At 38.1% G+C, this 18,773-nt stretch overlaps 2 protein-coding genes across 2 annotated transcripts; both read right to left on the bottom strand.

Annotated features, from left to right (window-relative positions):
* Window positions 1-184: 184 nt before the first annotated feature.
* LOC121791826 (tetraspanin-8-like) lies at window positions 185-1,403 on the bottom strand. The gene is made up of 2 exons (XM_042189652.1): window positions 816-1,403; window positions 185-358 (listed from the first exon to the last, which is right to left on the bottom strand). The coding sequence occupies exons 1-2, from the start codon at window positions 1,308-1,310 to the stop codon at window positions 185-187; spliced, it is 669 nt and encodes a 222-aa protein (XP_042045586.1). The 5' UTR covers window positions 1,311-1,403.
* Window positions 1,404-11,480: 10,077 nt separating this feature from the next.
* LOC121791825 (protein FLX-like 2) lies at window positions 11,481-13,393 on the bottom strand (the record flags this gene model as incomplete). The annotated part of the gene is made up of 3 exons (XM_042189651.1): window positions 11,481-12,329; window positions 12,415-12,554; window positions 13,095-13,393. Coding segments are annotated over 3 exons (798 nt in total), but the record flags the coding sequence as incomplete, so codon positions are not given.
* Between the last annotated feature and the right edge of the window lie 5,380 nt (window positions 13,394-18,773).

Below are 18,773 nucleotides of genomic sequence, written 5' to 3'. Positions count from 1 at the left end.
AAGCTGACAAGAATACAAAGGCAGCCAGCCAGCCAGCCACTGATGATAGTATGTTCTAGTTTATGGTATCGTTTATAAGAATTGTCTCCCTGTTGTTCCTGAAGCCACAGCATCCCACCGTGTACACGATCACCAGAAACACCAGAACACTATGTTGATCACTGCCACCCTCTTCCAATCACTCTTATGTTATCCAGCAGCCCGCCTTGCACGAGTCGCACGCGTAGCACAGCTTATTCGCATCGTTGCTCCATATCTCGCAGTCCGGATTCCCTAATGCCGCAGTTGCGCCCTTCGTCCAATTTGTCGGGCTGATGTATTGGAAGTTGCAGTCGTTTGATGGCTTGCAGCATCCCGACTGAAAATCAATATAAAGTTTTCACTCCCAAATCACAATTTTCAATTGTCGACTACCTAGCTAGTATGTATTCTAAGTTTTCCAGGATGCTCACTTTTCTTGTAAAAGGCATTCATCTTTCTTATAGGAACACAATAATTGAATGAAAAAGAAAAAAGTTGAAACTTTTTAAACATTCCCCTATTATTAATGATGAATTTAAAACAATAAAGTTAAAACTTTTCAAACATTCCCCTATTATTAATGATGAGGCTATGATTTCACAAGTTAAATGATTATTTACTATTGATTTACCCGCAAGATTTAGAAAAATATCAGCATAACGCAAACCAGATCTAAAATTATCAGAGAAGATTAATTGGAAAAGCAAATTCGAAACCCCCAAATTAATATAAACGATGCACATCAAGTGTATGATGAAATGACCGCCTCAACGAATAGAATAGATCTACAATACCTGAAGCGAAGAGAGATGCTCCTTGTAGAAATCGGCTGCAGGAGTTGAGTTATCGGTAAGCAGCTTCTGGCAAATTTTGCTATCCTCCAAACAGCTCCGGATCTTACCCCAATTGTCGTTGACTCGATTCTGCAACCAATTGGAGTAATCGCCAAGTCGATACTCCTTGTATCCTTTATCGGAGAGGGCTTGGCCGGCGCCCTTGTTGGTGACGACGAAGGCGAAGATCGTGAAGCAGAAGAGCAGAAGGATGAGCAGAAACATCACCAGCAGGTACACCCACAGCAGCCACGTAACGCGGCAGCACGACCCCACCAGCCCCGCGATCGACACCAGCAGCACGAAAACCCCGAGCACGATCACCGGCTTGTCGAGGAAGCGCTCGCACTCGGTGTTCGCCTGCTTCGAGAGCCATATCCCGCCGCCGATGATCGGAATCGAGAGCAACAGCGTCACCAAGTTCAGAATTCCCACTAGATTGTTGCTCACGCGCATTTTGTTTACCTTTTTTTTTTTTCTTGTACTCACAAAATTAATGGAGATTTGATTTGGATTTGATGTGTTTGGAGGTGAGAGTGATGAGAATTGGGAATTTTATAGGGAAAGATTATAGAAGGAATCGGTAGTGAAATTGGAAACTGACGCGTTTGAGAGGTGACGTGTACGCCTTTTGAGAGAGGTATACTCGATGTCTCTCTCAGCGCTGCCATTAATTTTAGCCAAATTGTTTTTGAAGATCTTTTTATTTTATTTTAGTTGACTTTTCATTTTTGTTTTATAAAATTCATGATATTAATACAGCATTTATTGGTGATTTACAACAAAGCTTGGTGCTTCAGTAGTCTGTCGCTCATAATGTCTCTCCATTGCTCCGAGTTCGATTTCTGGCTGGAGCCAACGTTTTCGTTTTCGTTTTCATTTTTGTTACAGTATGTATGTAGTAATTAGTTTTTTTAGTTAGTTAATTATTTGCACTCCTACTAACATTTTCATTATTGTAATGTAGTACTCCAGTAATTAATTTTTAGTAAGGTAAAAATTTGCACTCCTATTTTATTTAATTTTTAGTTAGATAAAATTTTGCACTCGTATTTTATTTTATAGATATTAGGATTATTTACTATACTTTAATTATTTTAATTTTCCCTATTATGTTTGTTATTTCATTTATTTTAATTGCTTTATTTATTATATTGATACTCTATTTTTTTTATCATTTTAAGTGATGTAACTCGTACTTCAAATAAAAAAATTCTTAGTTTTTTTATTGCTTTTATTTTTTAATATGAAATTCTTATTTTTAACATTTTAGGTAATACTCCCCCGTCCCACTTTAGGAGTCTCATTTGAGCTTGGTACGCGTTTTAAAAAATGTAAACAAAAGTTAGTGAAAAAAATATAGTGGAATGTGAGTCTCATTTTTATATATTAATCTTATAATAAAGTATGAGTGAAATAAGGTTAGTGGAACATGCGGCCTATTGCCATTTATGGAATATTTTAACCGAAACTCCTAATATGGGACGGACTAAAATGGTAAACCGAGACTCCTAAAGTGGGATTGATGGAGTATTATTTTTAGTACAACTCATACTTCATGTAAAATTTCTTACTAGTTAAATTATTTTTATAATCAATATATTTTATTTATAATAATTATTTATCATATAATTCATATCCCCAAATCAAAAACTCTAGATACGCCACTGGTTGATAGGAATACGTTTTATTTCTTCAATATAAAAAATATTGTTAAATTTTATCTCCCTAATCACTTTTTATCGGTTATATCTCTTACCTTCTAGTATAGATTTTTGTAATGTAATTTTTAATTTTTATATTTATTATATATTCGACTTATATTTATATAAAAATAAGATTTTTATAATGTAATTTTTAATTTTTATATTTATTATATATTCGACTTATATCTATATACAAATACTCCCTCCGTCCGCCATTAAATATCTCATATTTGACCCGCACGAGTCTTAATAAATTGTTTGACTTTATGAAGTAGAGTGGGTAGAAAAATTGGTAGAATCTGGGGCTTACTTTTATATATTGGTTTTATAATAAAATGTGAGTGAAATGAGTTAGTGAAATGTAGGGCCCACTTGTCAAATATGGTAAAAGTGAAATGGGACATTTATTGGCGGACGGACGAAGAAGAAAAAATGGGACATTTAATGGCGGACGGAGGAAGTAATAAAAAGTAGGAGTATAAATTTTATTAAAATTAAAAAACTTGTCTCGCAGTTTCTTCATAGTTGAAGCACTTCATTTTGACACGAAGTTTAAGAAATAGATGTTTGGTGTGTTAAGTGGGTAGGTAGGGGTGGCACATCGTGCGGATTGGGTCGTTATAGGTTTAACAAGATATCGACCCAACCCAATAAGACTTAACCCGAACCCGACCAGCTAAGGCAACTACCAATCTGAACACGACCCCAACCTTATACCCTCCAACCCGAACACGACTCGAACCCGTTAACGACACGATATAATATGGGTTGACACAATACGATAACGATCCAAACCCGATATTATACGATTAAAATTTGATAATACACGATTAAACATCATAGTACACGACTGCATCTAATTTTTTAAACTTAATTTACATAATAAAAAAAATCATTTTTTCACGATTTAAACATTATTTACAAGAAATTAAATAACTAAAGTGAAACATTATTTTTTATAAAATTAATAAAATAAAAAATAATAATATTATTTCTTTTTGGGTTATCCGTATCCAACCCGCATCCTACCTGAACCCAAGAATATACACTCTTTTTTTAGTCCATTCCACAACACTATGCACTTTCTAAATTTGAAAACTATTTTCTCAAGGTGGGACACATTCTTCAGTAACAATACTTTAATTACTTTTTCTTCTACTTCTCTCTTACTGCCTTAGAGCATCTCCAATAGGTTAGGACGTCAAATAGCCCTCAAATAGCCTTCACACTGCCACATCATCAGCACTACAATTCTCCTGCCACATCAGCTTGCCACATCAACTGGACATCAAATAGCCCTCACATAGCCTTCACACTACCTATCCACATCACTAATAACAATTATATAATTTAATTTACACTCGTATCAACATACGGAATTTAATTTACGAGACAAATACGGAAAATTCGAATAATAATATTAAAATTTAAAAAGTACATTAATTTTTAAAAAAAAGTACAATAATTAAAAAAATTACATTTAAAAAATTACATAAATTTGCATAAAAACTAACGCCTTGCAATCCTCCGCGCCCAAAACTCTTCAACTAAATCCTTTTGCAGTCGAATATGAGCCTCCGTCTGACGCATGTCGGCATGTGCTTGGAGGAGGGCTTCTTCATCGTGCGGTACCCCACCTCGTACGTTGGCGGTGGTGACACCGTGGCTTGGACCTGCTTCATTATCGTCGGTGGCCCAATCAGTCAGTTGTACACCTTCATCTTCGACGATCATGTTGTGCATGATAATACAGGCGTACATTATATCAGCAATGCAGTCGATATGCCACAAACGCGTTGGTCCCTTAACTGCAGCCCATCGAGCTTGAAGCACACCAAATGCGCGCTCCTCGTCCTTTCGCGCCGACTCCTGCCGCGTCGCAAAGTAGGCCTTCTTCGGATCTGATGCGCACCGGATCGTCTTCACAAAGACGGGCCACCTAGGGTATATCCCATCCGCCAAGTAGTAGCCCATATCATGCTGGTTGCCGTTGGCGACAAAACTGATGGCCGGACCGACGCCCTGGCACTGCTCGTTGAAAAGGGGCGACGAGTTGAGGACGTTTAGGTCGTTGTTCGAACCGGCTATCCCAAAATACGCATGCCAAATCCACAACCGGTAATCAGCCACGGCCTCGAGGATCATCGTGGGATTTTTTTCCTTGTAGCCGGTCGTGTAAAACCCCTTCCAGGCAGCGGGACAGTTCTTCCATTCCCAATGCATACAATCTATGGTGCCTAGCATTCCCGGGAACCCGTGCTGATCCCCGTGCATCCGCAGCAGATTCCGGCAATCTTCGGGGGTAGGCTTTCGGAGATACTGATCACCGAATACTTCGATCACGCCCTGGCAGAAATACTTCTTACATTCGATGGCAGTACTCACCGATGTGGAGGTATTCGTCCCACATGTCTGCCGCGGTGCCGTAGGCCAACTGCCTGATTGCCGCAGTGCACTTTTGAATAGGGGTGTGGCCGGGTCTGCCAGTCGCATCGTGCCTGAAGCGGAAATACAGATATCGCTGCTCCAATGCGTTAACAATACGCATAAATAAGTCCCGCCTCATCCTATAACGACGCCTGAAATGGTTGGCGTCAAAACGCGGCTCCTCTGCGAAGTAATCTGTTAACAGGCGCTGATGTGCAGCTTCATGATCACGATGCACCACTTGTCGACGGTGGACAACTGGTCGTGGGCGAGGTGCCGCCGGCTGCATATAACTCTGCATCCATCGATCAACCTCACGACTCGTATAGGCATCTAGCTCTTCGTTCATCATACGCTCGTACTCATCCGCATCCCCACCACTACCACCGGCATTACTCATTTCTTAAATTGATCTTGAATAGAAAGTAAGGTAGAGAGAATACTCGTTAAAACAAGTGGTGCGAATGAAAATGAGGTTCAACGCGCGTATATATAGTGTTTTCGAAAAACAAAAAAAAAATTTAAATCCGACGCCGGTTTGGCGCCGATCCGGGACGCACAATGGCGCCCGTGAGGATCGGCGTCGGAACCGGCGTCAGCGCGGGAATCGGCATGGCGACGCCGATTTTGACGCCGATTTCGCCGACGCCGGTTCCAATGGTTCGGCGTCAAACCGGCGTCGGCGAAAAATCGGCGTCGCGGTGGTGACGCCGGTTATTGGAGATGCTCTTACTAAAAGTGCATTCTTGTGGAACGGATGTAATACTATGTATAGAAATTACTCATCTATAAAGGAACTTCCTGAAATGAAAAAATGGATCAATTATGAAGGAGTAAAAAGAGTAACATAATTAAAATTAAAAAATTAGAATGACTATATTTCTTCATTTAGATTTAATTAGATTTAACAATGAGATTCACGATCGTGCATGTACTCACGATGCTTATGTTATTCTCGAGATGGGCCCTCATTTGCCATTGAGCAATTAGGCATGTCTTAGTCCTCGACTCCATTCTAGATGATCAGGTTTTGCAATATAATGTGCATCTACATAATTTTAGAAAAGTACCATCTACGGCCCAGACGTTTAACCGTTTAAAACCATGTTTAAAGAACACTGAATACTCGTTCCACAAATTTCACGCACAGACATATGTATGACCAAAACGAGCTCTCTTAGATTCAGTGGACATAAATATCAGTCATTTCAAATAAATTTTGTCGGTGAGGCAATATCCCATGCTTCATCTACGCCATTAGATGCGATCGTATTGCCAGAGCCGACAACAACAAAATTGCATGTCAAATCTATAGTTGGTGGTCGATGACATCCTCAACCGAAAGATGTCGCTCAATCTCTTCACGAGGGAGGCACAAGTATGTTATTGTTGTTTCCCCTAAGTGTTCTGATTGGCCTCATTGGCGCCCATTGCTTCTCTTTCTGACTTGTTGGAATCGGGACTATTGCTTGAGATTTACTTGAACACTTGATTTGTGTGTCATATAAATCATAAATTTTAGCCAAAATTTGGTATTTCCAATTAATTTAAAAGTTAGTTGCAAAAATCATGAACTTAGGCTTTGTAGTAAATTTTCCACGAAATCGATTTTTTCCCAACTTATTGAACATTCACTACAACAGATAAGGTCATGGTTTTTCCGACCAAATTTTAAGTTCATAGAAATACCAATTAAGCTAAAATTTGTGATTTTATGGACCAATTAATTTTACTAAATCTCCTATGTAAATATTTGCTATACACACTAAATATTACTTTGACAAAGTACTGTATTAATTAGACAATTATGATCACTTGAAACTGAAATCTCCTTGAGCGAGAAATGACTACACACATTTGACATAACAAAACAATTAAATGTGAAATGAATATCATTTAATATTAAATTCTAAATAAAATTATTGGTTATTAAAATCATAGATTTAGGCAGTGGCGGAAGCCAGGTACCTAGTAACAAGGGAGCCAAATATTTCAATGAGATATGTAAGGATTGTAGAATATTCTTTGTATTGTCTCTTTTCATTATTTTCTTACACCCTTGTTCTTGTACAAGGAAATTCTTTGGCTGGAAGAAAGTTGTCACACGTGGCCTTTGTTTGTAGTATTAGGACTTTGACCTTTGAACAAGTCCTCTCCCGCGTTACGTATTCCACTAATATGAACATGATAATACTATATATTTCTATCATTGCTATTTCATTTCACATTTCGCACATGAATTTGCCTCGAAAATACTCACATGTAGAATTACGACAAACCACATTTGTAGTTTTTGAATATTTTCTTAATATTAAACTTCGCCGTTCGGATTTAACTTTTGTTAATGAAAATGGGAACGCCGATGAATTCCGATTTCTTTATTCTGATTTTCATGGTGACAAATGATTGAGCCCGTGGCTTTCAATACCTCTAAATACATACATATATAAAAATTGTTGGATGAAGATGTAAAACGTACGAGGCTCTTAGAGCGTCCACTATAGGGGAGCCGCGGTCCCCTATAACGCAGGCCATGGAATTTGGGGGGGGGGGGGGGGGGGGGGAGCCACGCCAGCGGCTCGGCTGCGGAGCTTGGGCAGGGGCCGCGGCTCTCCTATTGCAGCGGCCGAGAGCCATGGCTCCCATCATTTTCGAATTTTTTTTTCTTAATTCTATAAATCTACCCATTTTTTTTACCACATTCCAATCTCCACTCTTTTCAATTTATCTCAATTCTACTTTGAAAAAATAAGTTCCGGCGATGAGTTTCAACAATTGGTCGATAGGGAGTTCGATGAACTGGTTGAAGCGGTGCAACGTGAAGCTGACTAGGAGGAGGCGGCGGAGGCGGTCCTTCGGCCGTTCCATCATCGGCGGACAATCTGCCGTGACCATGTCGGGGCCGACCAGCGGTTGATGGAAGACTACTTTGGTGATAACCCCTGTTATCCGCCAGAGATTTTCCGTCGCCGATTCAGAATGTCGCAACGGCTCTTCATCCATGTAGCGATGACATTGGCTCAGCGGTACAGGTCCTTCACACTGCGACGTGATGCTAGCGGTCGACCCAGATTGTCGACATATCAGAAGTGTACCGATGTCCACTCTTTTCAATTTATCTCAATTCTACTTTGAAAAAATAAGTTCCGACGATGAGTTTCAACAATTGGTCGATAGGGAGTTCGATGAACTGGTTGAAGCGGTGCAACGTGAAGCTGACAAGGAGGCGGCGGCGGCGGCGGTCCTTCGGCCGTTCCATCATCGGCGGACAATCTGCCGTGACCATGTCGGGGTCGACCAGCGGTTGATGGAAGACTACTTTGGTGATAACCCTTGTTATCCGCCAGAGATTTTCCGTCGCCGATTCAGAATGTTGCAACGGCTCTTCATCCATGTAGCGATGACATTGACGCAGTGGTACAGGTCCTTCACACTGCCAAGTGATGCTAGCGGTCGACCCAGATTGTCGACATATCAGAAGTGTACCGCTGCAATTAGGCAGCTTGCCTATGCCGGTTCCGCTGACATGTTCGACAAATACCTACAGATGGGTGGAACAACTTCCCCAAGGACGCTGAGACAGTTTTGTAATGGCATCCAGGATATCTTCGGTCGGGAGTATCTACAGAAGCAAAATGCCGATGAATGTCAGAGATTGATAGATATGCACGGGACGGTGCACCATTTTCCGGGGATGTTGGGCAGTATCGATTGCTTGTACTGGGAGTGGAGGAACTGCCCGGTGGCTTGGTAGGGGCAGTTCACATCTGGATTCAAAGGGAGACACCCCACGATGATACTGGAAGCCGTTGCTGACTACCGTTTGCGAATCTGGCATGCGTATTTTGCTGTCGCAGGGTCGAACAACGATATCAATGTTCTACAGTCGTCTCATCTCTTCAATGACAAGTGCCGGGGTGAGGGTCCGACCGTCAGATTCGTGGCCAACGTCACGCAGTATAACATGGCATACTATTTGGCCGATGTGATATACCCTTGTTGGCCCGTGTTTGTCAACACGATACGACAACTGGTTAGGCCGAAGCAATCCTATTTCGCAGCAAAATAAGAGGGTGCTATAAAGGATGTTGAGCGAGCTTTTGGTGTCCTCCAATCACGATGGGCCATTCTACGGTGCCCGGTACGAGTTTGGCACGAAAATGATGTCGACTCCATCATGTATGCATGTATCATATTGCACAATATGATAATAGATGACGAAGGATTTGCTGCAGAGCGCAAGGCACCAGAAGAGGGTGTTAGTACGAGTCACGGTATTGCCACCGCCCCACTGCAGATGGGTGTACCGCGTAGTGATGCATACTTGATCCAACGGTTCACCGATATGCGGAGGGAAACATCACATACGACACTGCAGGTTGATTTGGTTGAAGAGGTCTGGAATCGTAGGGGAGGGGGCAGAGCATGATGTGCGTTCGCGGTGTAGTTTGTGTGATGTCGATAATTTTCGTTGTATAATTTTACCCCTTTCTATAATACAACGAAGATTTGGTTTTAGTTTTTGTTTTTATTAAATTATGCATTTTTTTATAATTATTATAGTCCGATAATTTTTATTGTAGTTAAATTAAAATACCTCAAAAAATGAAAAAAAAATAATATTTGGTGGCTTGGGCTTGTCCACTATAGTGTGAACAAGTATTTTTGGTGGTCAGGCCAAGTTTTGTGGTTTGGCCCAGGGCCACGGGCTCTACTATTATGGAGACCCTTATGGATTTCCCAAAGACAAGATTTCAATTCACTTTATCAATATTTATTTATACATATATAAAAGAGAGTTTTGGAAATATTTATATGAATGCCATTTTATTAAGTTATTTATTTGGTTAAAATTATTTTTAATAAGTTAACCTTTAACTCTTATTATTGATCAATATGTGAAATGTTAAAAATGCTATGAGGCATTCATATATAAATTTATTACTGAATTAATTTATAATTCATGGCATTGGCAGACAAAAAGTCACTTGGAGAAAAATGTCGAACACTACGAGATCTTCTATAAATATCAATTCTATTTATTAAATTTTCATAAAAAAGGTACACTTCACTTTTTGTTTGATCAATTTTTACATTCATATTTCAGGTGGGGTTCTATTTTAGCGACAGTAATCTATCGAGAGATAAGTATATGGTGAAAACCATAAAGAATATGATGATGGAAGTATACATTTTTGTGCATCAATATTTATTCGGATTGGACTTGCACAAAGATGTGTTGTTTTGAGTTTATAAAAAAATTATTTTATATTATGTTTTCTTTTTGGGTGAACAAGTTTACATTTTACATGGCAGTTTTACAACATATTGATTTCATAGTTCACAAAAAGTTATCTTTTTGTAAAATTGTTCCTTCATTTTTCACTTCAACTAATAAGTTAACATGAAATAAGAAGAGTATGTTATGTTACTGTGATTAACAATTTATGTTATATTGTCTCTAAATTGTTTGATTCTGACCGATGAGTACATACTCCCTCCGTCCCGCACTACTCGCACCTTTCCTTTTGGGCACGGAGATTAAGGAATGAGTGATAGACAAAGTCAACAATTACGACTGTAGGTATAAATTGTTACTAAAAATGGAAAGAGTGCAAATAACTTGGGACGCCCAGAAAGGAAACAAGTGCAAGTAATGCGGGACGTAGGGAGTATTATATATATTACGTGGAAATATTGAAGTACAATTCTTTTGTTATTAAAAAGTGGGAAAAAGAAGACGTAAAATTCTGCAATTTTTTGAAGAAGGACAAAGAACAGTGTAGGAAGAAAAATAAAGTGGCACTATAATTTTTAGTTTTAAGGATTTTAATATTGTTCATATAATAGTTTAAGATGAGCTAGGCTTAATCTAAGTAAATTTTTATTAGCCATTATTTAAACATGAAAAAATAGGATTTGCAAACAAATTCCAAATTATTTCCAAGCATATTAAGCTTGAATAAACTAAAACTATAGCATTAAATTAATATAATTATCGATGAAATGTAATTAGTTAATCAAAAGTAGATTGGTTAAATAAATTAAATAGATTTGGCTAATGAATTAATTAATTGACTTCAAGTTTGGATAATGTATTTTTTTAGTTTACATTTATTTTATGGTGATGTGTTTTATGGATTTTAATTTTTTTTTAATTGTTACCTTTTATTTAATATTTAAATAATCAACTTTCATTGTAATGTGGGTCCCACTATACCTACATCTACTTTACCTACCCTTCTTCTCATATCTCTTACTTTACCCGTCGTACGTTAATTCCCGTGTCATGCATATATTTTTTACAAGGAGGAGAATATTTTATTACTCTGATTACCCCATGGCTAACTCAAAAGCATAATGTTTAGGGATAAAATTAGTTGGCACCCAATTTGAATATGCCTGACCCAAAATCCAATGAGCTGGCACATTGCCAAGCATACACTTGCATTATATTTTGTTAGAAATTAATATTGTCCATTTACTCAATTTATTGTAGGGTAATTATATAAACGAAGTCGAAGCGGCAATTTAACGAATGAAATATGCGAAAGATTACAAGAAATGACTAGCCTAGGTTAATCTTGGTCATGGCACAAACCACGATCCTATATAGCACAAATGATGGTCCATTTCATGGGGAAAACATGTAGTGCAAGCTCTGAACAAAGGGCATCCACGACCAATTTCATGTGCCTACATTTCCCAACCATGCCCAATTCTCCACAACAAACAAAAAGTGATAAATGCATATTCCTCTACCATTGTCTCCAACAGAGAATAAGTTTCATCAAACAAACCAGCTTTAGCATAAGTTCTGATTATGCCGGCAAAGAGTGAATCGTGGCACTCACGGGAGTCCTTGTCGATCTGCCCAGCCCTTCGACGACAGAAAATACATTCGATCCAATTTCATTGATCAAAAACGCCATAAAGTTACTGACATTTGTTCAAGATCCTATTGCAGTTGATGATATCTACGTCTAAGCATTAGACAGATCACTAACCTCTTCAAAAACAATATTACTCACCGGAGGAGAACTGAAAGGTGGAGCGCCAACTGCTGGTGAGAAAGTATAAAACCCTCCCCAAGCAGCGCCAACAGGGCCGACTGGAAATCCAACATTGTGATATGGATTCATCATCTCCGCTGGACCTCTATTAACCATATGAGGATGAGCTATACCGACACTGTCATATGGATTGATCACCTCTGGTAGAGCTCCATTAACTATACAAGGATGAGCTATACCGAAACTGTCTGAGTAACCACCATTACCATAATAGGGAAGTGGATATCTACCATTCAAGTTCATATACGAACGGCTATATGAGACCGCACCTACAAGGATATACATGTGCAGTTAGTACGAGTGATACAGTAAGGGAAGATGGGTGTGATCTCAAATATGAAGAAAAATGATTACCGCTAGCCCTCGTCTCAGCATTCAACACCGCAGCACGCAAAATATCCACTTCTTCCGCTATCCCAATCAGGTCTCTCTCCAAAATCTTCATTTGTTCCACTTTCTCCACGTTTGTGCATTTTTCATACTCAAAAGTCTTGCTACATGTTCCACAATAAAGAATAAGAAGTCATTTACCAAAAATATTAAGAGCAAGATGTATCACAAAACGAACAAGGAATGCAAGGTCAAGCGAAATCAACAGGACAGGTGCATGCAGCTGTGGGCAAGCAAATTAAGCCATCAGCGATTCTAAAATTCAACCTACTCTATGCAGATACATAAGAAGATATACTACTAATAAGACACTGCAGAAACTATAGAACATTCTTTCCTATAAAAATCAATTTTATCATCATTTTAGTAAAAAATAAAAAATAGGGTAATCAATCCACTTGCCGCCATTTTGTGAAGCTAGATATACTATTCTATTTTGTGTAGGAAAGAGTTCCTGAAATGGTAAAACAACCCACTTGCCACCATATTTAAGTATATAAGAGATCCAGAATATATGTTGATGATGAAAAGACGCCATAGAAGAATATAATCATTAGAATGTAAGATAAAATAGAGGTCTATGGACATGATTATGAGGTCATAGGAGAAAATAATAAACATGATGAAGTCATCATTTCTCTGACCGTAATCTTTGATATTCTCGCCTCAGGCTAGCAAGTTCCGAACTCATAGCCGGATTTTTTTCAATATTTTCATATGTGAGATCCAATTCCTTAGTGGCCTGCTCAAGTTTAACAGACAACTCTAGCTTAGCTGACATCAATCTCCGAGCTTCAGCATTATATACTTGAAGTTCTTTCTTTATAGTATCCCAAACTCCGGTATCAGCATCCGTTTTTGCAATCTTGTCCAACAAAATGCGAATTTGAATATCACCTTCATTCTGTGTGCTTCTCATATGTTCTCTTACTTTGTCTGCTTTTACGATTGTCTGTAGTAAGTTGCTCTATTTCCACTGCCTGGGTGGCCAATTTGCGATCTAGTAGTTCAGGAACAAGTGGTTCTGTTGAAAGATAGTGTGTGGGAGGTAATTGATCACGACGCATCATCCTTTCATGCTCATTATATGCTGATGGTATGTTTCTTCTTGAATCCATAACTAAGACAATTTCCAATCACAAAGACTCAGATTAGAGCAATTTCTGCTAATTCTTTGGAAACTGCAAAAATGGGTACACACACTCTACATGAATTCGTCTACTAGAGAAAGAAAAGTTAGCTATATCTATTCGATCATGAGATAGATAGTAAACATAATTCATAAATGATGGTGAAGCTGTAGCAAATTTTCCTTCATAGCAAGAGTTTCTACTATATCGCATCTTATTCCAGAAAACCCATGAAGATATAAATTATATATCAAAATTTCAACATGCGAACTTTCACAAGCCATCATAGCTGAGAAGGACCAAGCATATACAAAGAAAGTGCCTCCTTTCGGCCATAGCTCATAAAAATAAAAATGCAGAACGCAAGTTACAGAAGGAAAGAAACAGAGAAATACATGGAAAAAATGAACAGAGCAGAAATAGAAAATTTGTTGCAGGAAGTAGCATCATCCATTATTCTCAAAACAGAATGCACTTTGCGAGCTACATCAATCTATTTTGAAGCAATCTACCACCAGAATCATATAATGAGATTAGCTCTAATCAAGCTATATAATAAAAACCCCAAATTAACTATGATCCAAATTAATTTACTCCGCCTGAAAAGAAACCGAAGAATTGACATCCCACAGAAAAGAAAATCTTGGTAATCTTACCTTTCCTGAACGACGTCGGGAACCGCCGGCAAGTTGGAGGGGATGGATCAGACAGGAACGGAAACGGAAACGGAAACGGAAACGGAAACGGAAAGCCCTCTGTTGCTGTGCCGAAAAGAAACGAGAAAATCGTAGAATGCCCTAACCTCTGATATTGGGGATAATTTTACCATACATAAAACAAATATTTTCCCAATATTTTAAATTAGCATACAAAGCTTTTAAATTTATTTATATATACAAAAAAGTTTTATTAATGATTTAAACCGAGACTTCTATTAAAATAACTTTAACGTCGTTAGTTTTCTTTGCTAAACAGAATCAAAACCAGAATGAGAATTGTTCCCTCATGTATACTCCCACCGTCCTGCATTAACGGTCACACTTGCGTCTTCTTTACATTATTCTCTCTTATTTTACTATTTTTTCATTTTAACTATTTATTATCATTTTTACAAAATGAGTACAGAAACCAAAGTGTGACAGTTAATGCGGGCTGAAGGGAGTAATGTTCCAAATGTAATGTTCCAAAAATATGATCTTAGCCCAAAAGAAAAAGTTACATTAACTAGTTAATGAGATGATGAGGAATTTGCACTTGTCAATAAAATCAACCAAACCAAATCTGTTAGTCAATATAATCAATTAAACTTGAAAATGCAATCTGTAAATCACCTAAACTTGAAAACGCAGTCCATGAATCTAGAGAGATTGAAATAAATCCCTAATTTTTGTTTGCTGGTGAATATGATGATGCATAGTTAAAAATAAGAAAACTAATGGTGTTAAAATAATTCAGTGAAAAGAAATACAAGAACTCATATAGAAGAAAGTATACAGTCGGATTACTCATAATGGAAACGGATAAAATAGTGTATATATTACTTGATTCTATCCAACCAACATTGAATATTTATACACGAACAATCTAGAACCAATCTTTAATCCAAGTTTAATCCCTTAATCATAACTTGAAAACACAAAATCAAATCTGCTTCACTCTTCCTTGTGCCACCACGTCTACGACCTTTGGTGGTCCTGCATTCCAGCTGCGCTCGTAGTAACCAATTCTTGCATGGTTTCAAGTTCAGTACATCCACCCTTGAATGAATCCCGTGCTCCATTTGATGTCATGTGAGCTTCAGCATGCTCATGTCTATGCAATGTTCCATTGCATCGAACTTTCACTTGATCGGTTGATTGCTTCTTCAACTGATCTCTAACAACCCCCCATCCCCTCAACCTGAGGGAAGATAGGGACACAACTTTGAGTTTGTCCCTTAGCTTCATGAAGGATTGTCAGCCCAATGGCTGCTTAGTAAATATATATGCTATTTGATCGGTTGTTGGGACATGCCGAAGGTCAACTTCCTTTGCCAAAACCTTATCTCTAACAAAGTGTACATCTAATTCTATATGTTACGTTCTTGCATGAAGAACTGGATTGGAGGCTAATGCAATAGCACTCTCATGTTGTCCACCTAAATGACAGGGACTTGCTTCCTTTAAATTTTCAGTTCCCCAAGTAGAGAAGTCAGCCAACTAACCTTTGAGGTAGCATGTGCTAAGCTCCTGTACTCAGCCTCCATGCTTGATCTAGCAACAACCGTCTTCTTCTTAAAACACCAATAAATCAAGCTCCTCCCAAAATATATGCAATATCCACTCATTGATCTTCTGTCATCAATATCTGAAGTCCAATCCAAGCCAGAAAAGGCAGAAACAACACCATTCGATTTGCAGATTTGAATGCCAAAATCCAAAGTACTAGATAGATATCTTAGAATCCTCTTAACATCTTTCCAATAATCGAGTTGCTGTATACTGAGGTAGTGTGATATATACTGACTTACTTTATTCACAACATAGTTTATATCTGGTCTGGTGATAGGGTTTAGGGTCTAGGGTCTAGGGTCTTGTAATAGCTGCATATTGAAGAGCACCAACTATGCTCACGTATAATTTTTCAGATGGAGGTTCACCAGCACTCTTGCTAAGCTCACAACTAGAAACCATAGGTGTTGGTCATCCTTTAGGATATGTCATGTTGTCTTTCAGTTTTTTAACTGAAACTCCAAGAAACAAACTTACATCTCCAAGATCTTTCAATGAAAATTGGGAATTCAATTGATGTATCACCTTCTGGATTGATGTAGAAGAATTGCCAGTTATAAGCATTTCATCCACATAGATTATAAGATAAAGAACTTCATCCCCTTTTTTCCTAAAAAAACATAAAAGCAGCGGCCTTTGATTGAGAAAATCCAAGAGATAGCATAACTGAATATACATTGAAGAACCAAGCTCTTGAAGCTTGTTTGAGACCATAGATTGCTTTCTTGAGTTTAGAAATCAAGTGAGGTCCTCCTTGCTCAAATCCAAAAGGTTGTTATATATAGATATTCTCTTCTAAATCACCATTTAAGAAAGCATTATTGACATCTAAATGAGTTACAGTCCAACCGAGGGAGATAGTTAAACTGAGGATTAATCTGATTGTTGTAGGTTTAACAACTGGACTAAAGGTCTCATTGAAATCAAAACCAGGTTATTGAAAAAAACATGAACAACAGGCCTTGCTTTATGTCTTGCAATAGCACCAGAAAGATGAAACTTCAATTTGAAGATCCAAGTACAACTAATAAGATTTTTATCTAGAGGTAAAGTAGTAAGAATCCATGTCATATTCTTGAGAAGAGCTAAGAATTCAGCCAACATTGCAGCTTTCCAAATAGGAATCAAAATAGCTTCTAGGACATACCTAGGAAGAAGATTTGGAGACAGGGATATGGAGTAAATTTAGGGCTTGAAAATCTCAGCTTTGGGCTCTAGTAGTCATATGATGCTTTGAAAGATAGTGGCAGAGTGGCAGGAGGATCAGTATCTGAGGGAGGGAGCTTTGTACAGCTGAAAAGTCAGAAGAGGAAGTAGAAACTATATGATCAAATGAAGCTGTATGGGGAACTGGGGGGATTTTTAGGAAAGATGAGTCAATATCAATAAGGATGGAAGAGTTGAGGTGGAGTAAGTAGGAGGGAATGTAGGAACAAGAACATGAGTGGGAAGGATAACAAATAATTCCTAGGCAGATAATGGAGTAACTCCAGATTTTCCAGATAAAGACTAAAAAGGAAATGTTAACTCATCAAAAATAATGTCTCTTGAGATGATAACTTTGATGATAACTTTGTATCCTTTATGAGATGAGTAGTTGTACCCTAAGAAGGTAGATTTAACAGATCTGAAATCTAGTTTATGCTATTATATAGGGTCTATATGAATGGATAACAAAGACAATCGAAGACTCTCAAAGTAGAGTAGTCAGGCTTCTGTGAGTGAACTTTTTCAAAAGGAGAAAGGTTTTTGATGACTTTTGAAGGCTGTGAGAAATGCATCATCCCAAAAATTAGAAGGAAGAGAAGATTGAGCGAAGAGAGCAAAGGTTTTTGATGACTTTGAAGGCTGTGAGAAATGCATCATCCCAAAAATTTAGGAGGAAAGAAGATAGAGAATGAAAAGAGAGCAAGCCCAGTTTCAACAATATGTCTGTGTTTTCTCTCTACCAAACCATTTTGTTGCGGTGTATAGAGACAGGAGATTCTATGAGCTATACCACACTCTTTAAGAAAGGAAATTAGACCTTGAAATTCACCACCACATTCTGACTGCAAGGACTTAACTTTGGTATTACAGAGGTTTTACACCATTGTTTTGAATTGTTTCAAACAAAATAGATATCACTTTTGTGTTTCAAGAGATATATCCATGTGTATCTAGTATGACAAGCATATGACTAGTGATTGACATGATAGGTGATGGACCCAAAGATCACTATGAATTAACTCAAGTGAAGAATTGAAAACAGTTTCTGAGAGAGAGTATAATATTGTGAGCTTTAGATACATAGTACGGATGACAGAGGGAAACATTTTTCATTGAAACAAAAGGATATTACAACTATTCAAAGCAAGTTTTACAATATCTAAAGCAGGATTTCCAAGTCTATTGTGCTACAATGCAATATCTAGACCTGAATTTGAGCTAGAACTACTGCTAGAAATGGGAAGTTGTAGACTTGCAGAGTAAACAGTTGGTGGTTTGGACACTTGATATTGATTAGAATGAAAACTGAAGCTACTGTTTCTCTTGATTGGGGAGTGATGAACTAGAAACTAATAGAGAGGGTTCCTGAAGAGTCATTTTTTTACGACTAAGTACCCAGAGTTCACAATACACATTAAAAGCACATAGAGTTCACGCACTTATCAGGCTAGACAGGCAATGGATCAAGCTGACTACTAACTGGTCCTTGGTATGCAAACAGAGAGACTTAGGACCTTCAAGACCTTAACCCACAATACTATAGACTAGTAAAGGGAAGTAAGGGTCGAATCCCTCAGGACAGATGCGAGAGGGAGAGGGTTTGAGACATTTGGAGGTTGGCTGCGGCCACGCTTTTAAGTGGGTTAAGTTTAAACTAAAAACAGGAACTGCTCAACTTACTAAACTAAACTGATTAATCTAGACTAGACTACTC

This window comes from Salvia splendens, unplaced genomic scaffold (assembly GCF_004379255.2).
Source record: "Salvia splendens isolate huo1 unplaced genomic scaffold, SspV2 ctg928, whole genome shotgun sequence".
Classification (NCBI taxonomy): domain Eukaryota; kingdom Viridiplantae; phylum Streptophyta; class Magnoliopsida; order Lamiales; family Lamiaceae; genus Salvia; species Salvia splendens.
The sequence above is the reverse complement of the archived record's forward strand: the minus strand, read 5'-3'. Positions and strand labels throughout refer to the sequence as shown.

Excerpts from the sequence above, each read along its gene's own strand:
- LOC121791826 (XM_042189652.1), bottom strand. The coding sequence starts at position 1,310 with ATGCGCGTGAGCAACAATCTAGTGGGAATTCTGAACTTGGTGACGCTG. Across the intron at positions 359-815 it reads AGCATCTCTCTTCGCTTCAG|TCGGGATGCTGCAAGCCATC; the intron begins GTATTGTAGATC and ends ATTGATTTTCAG.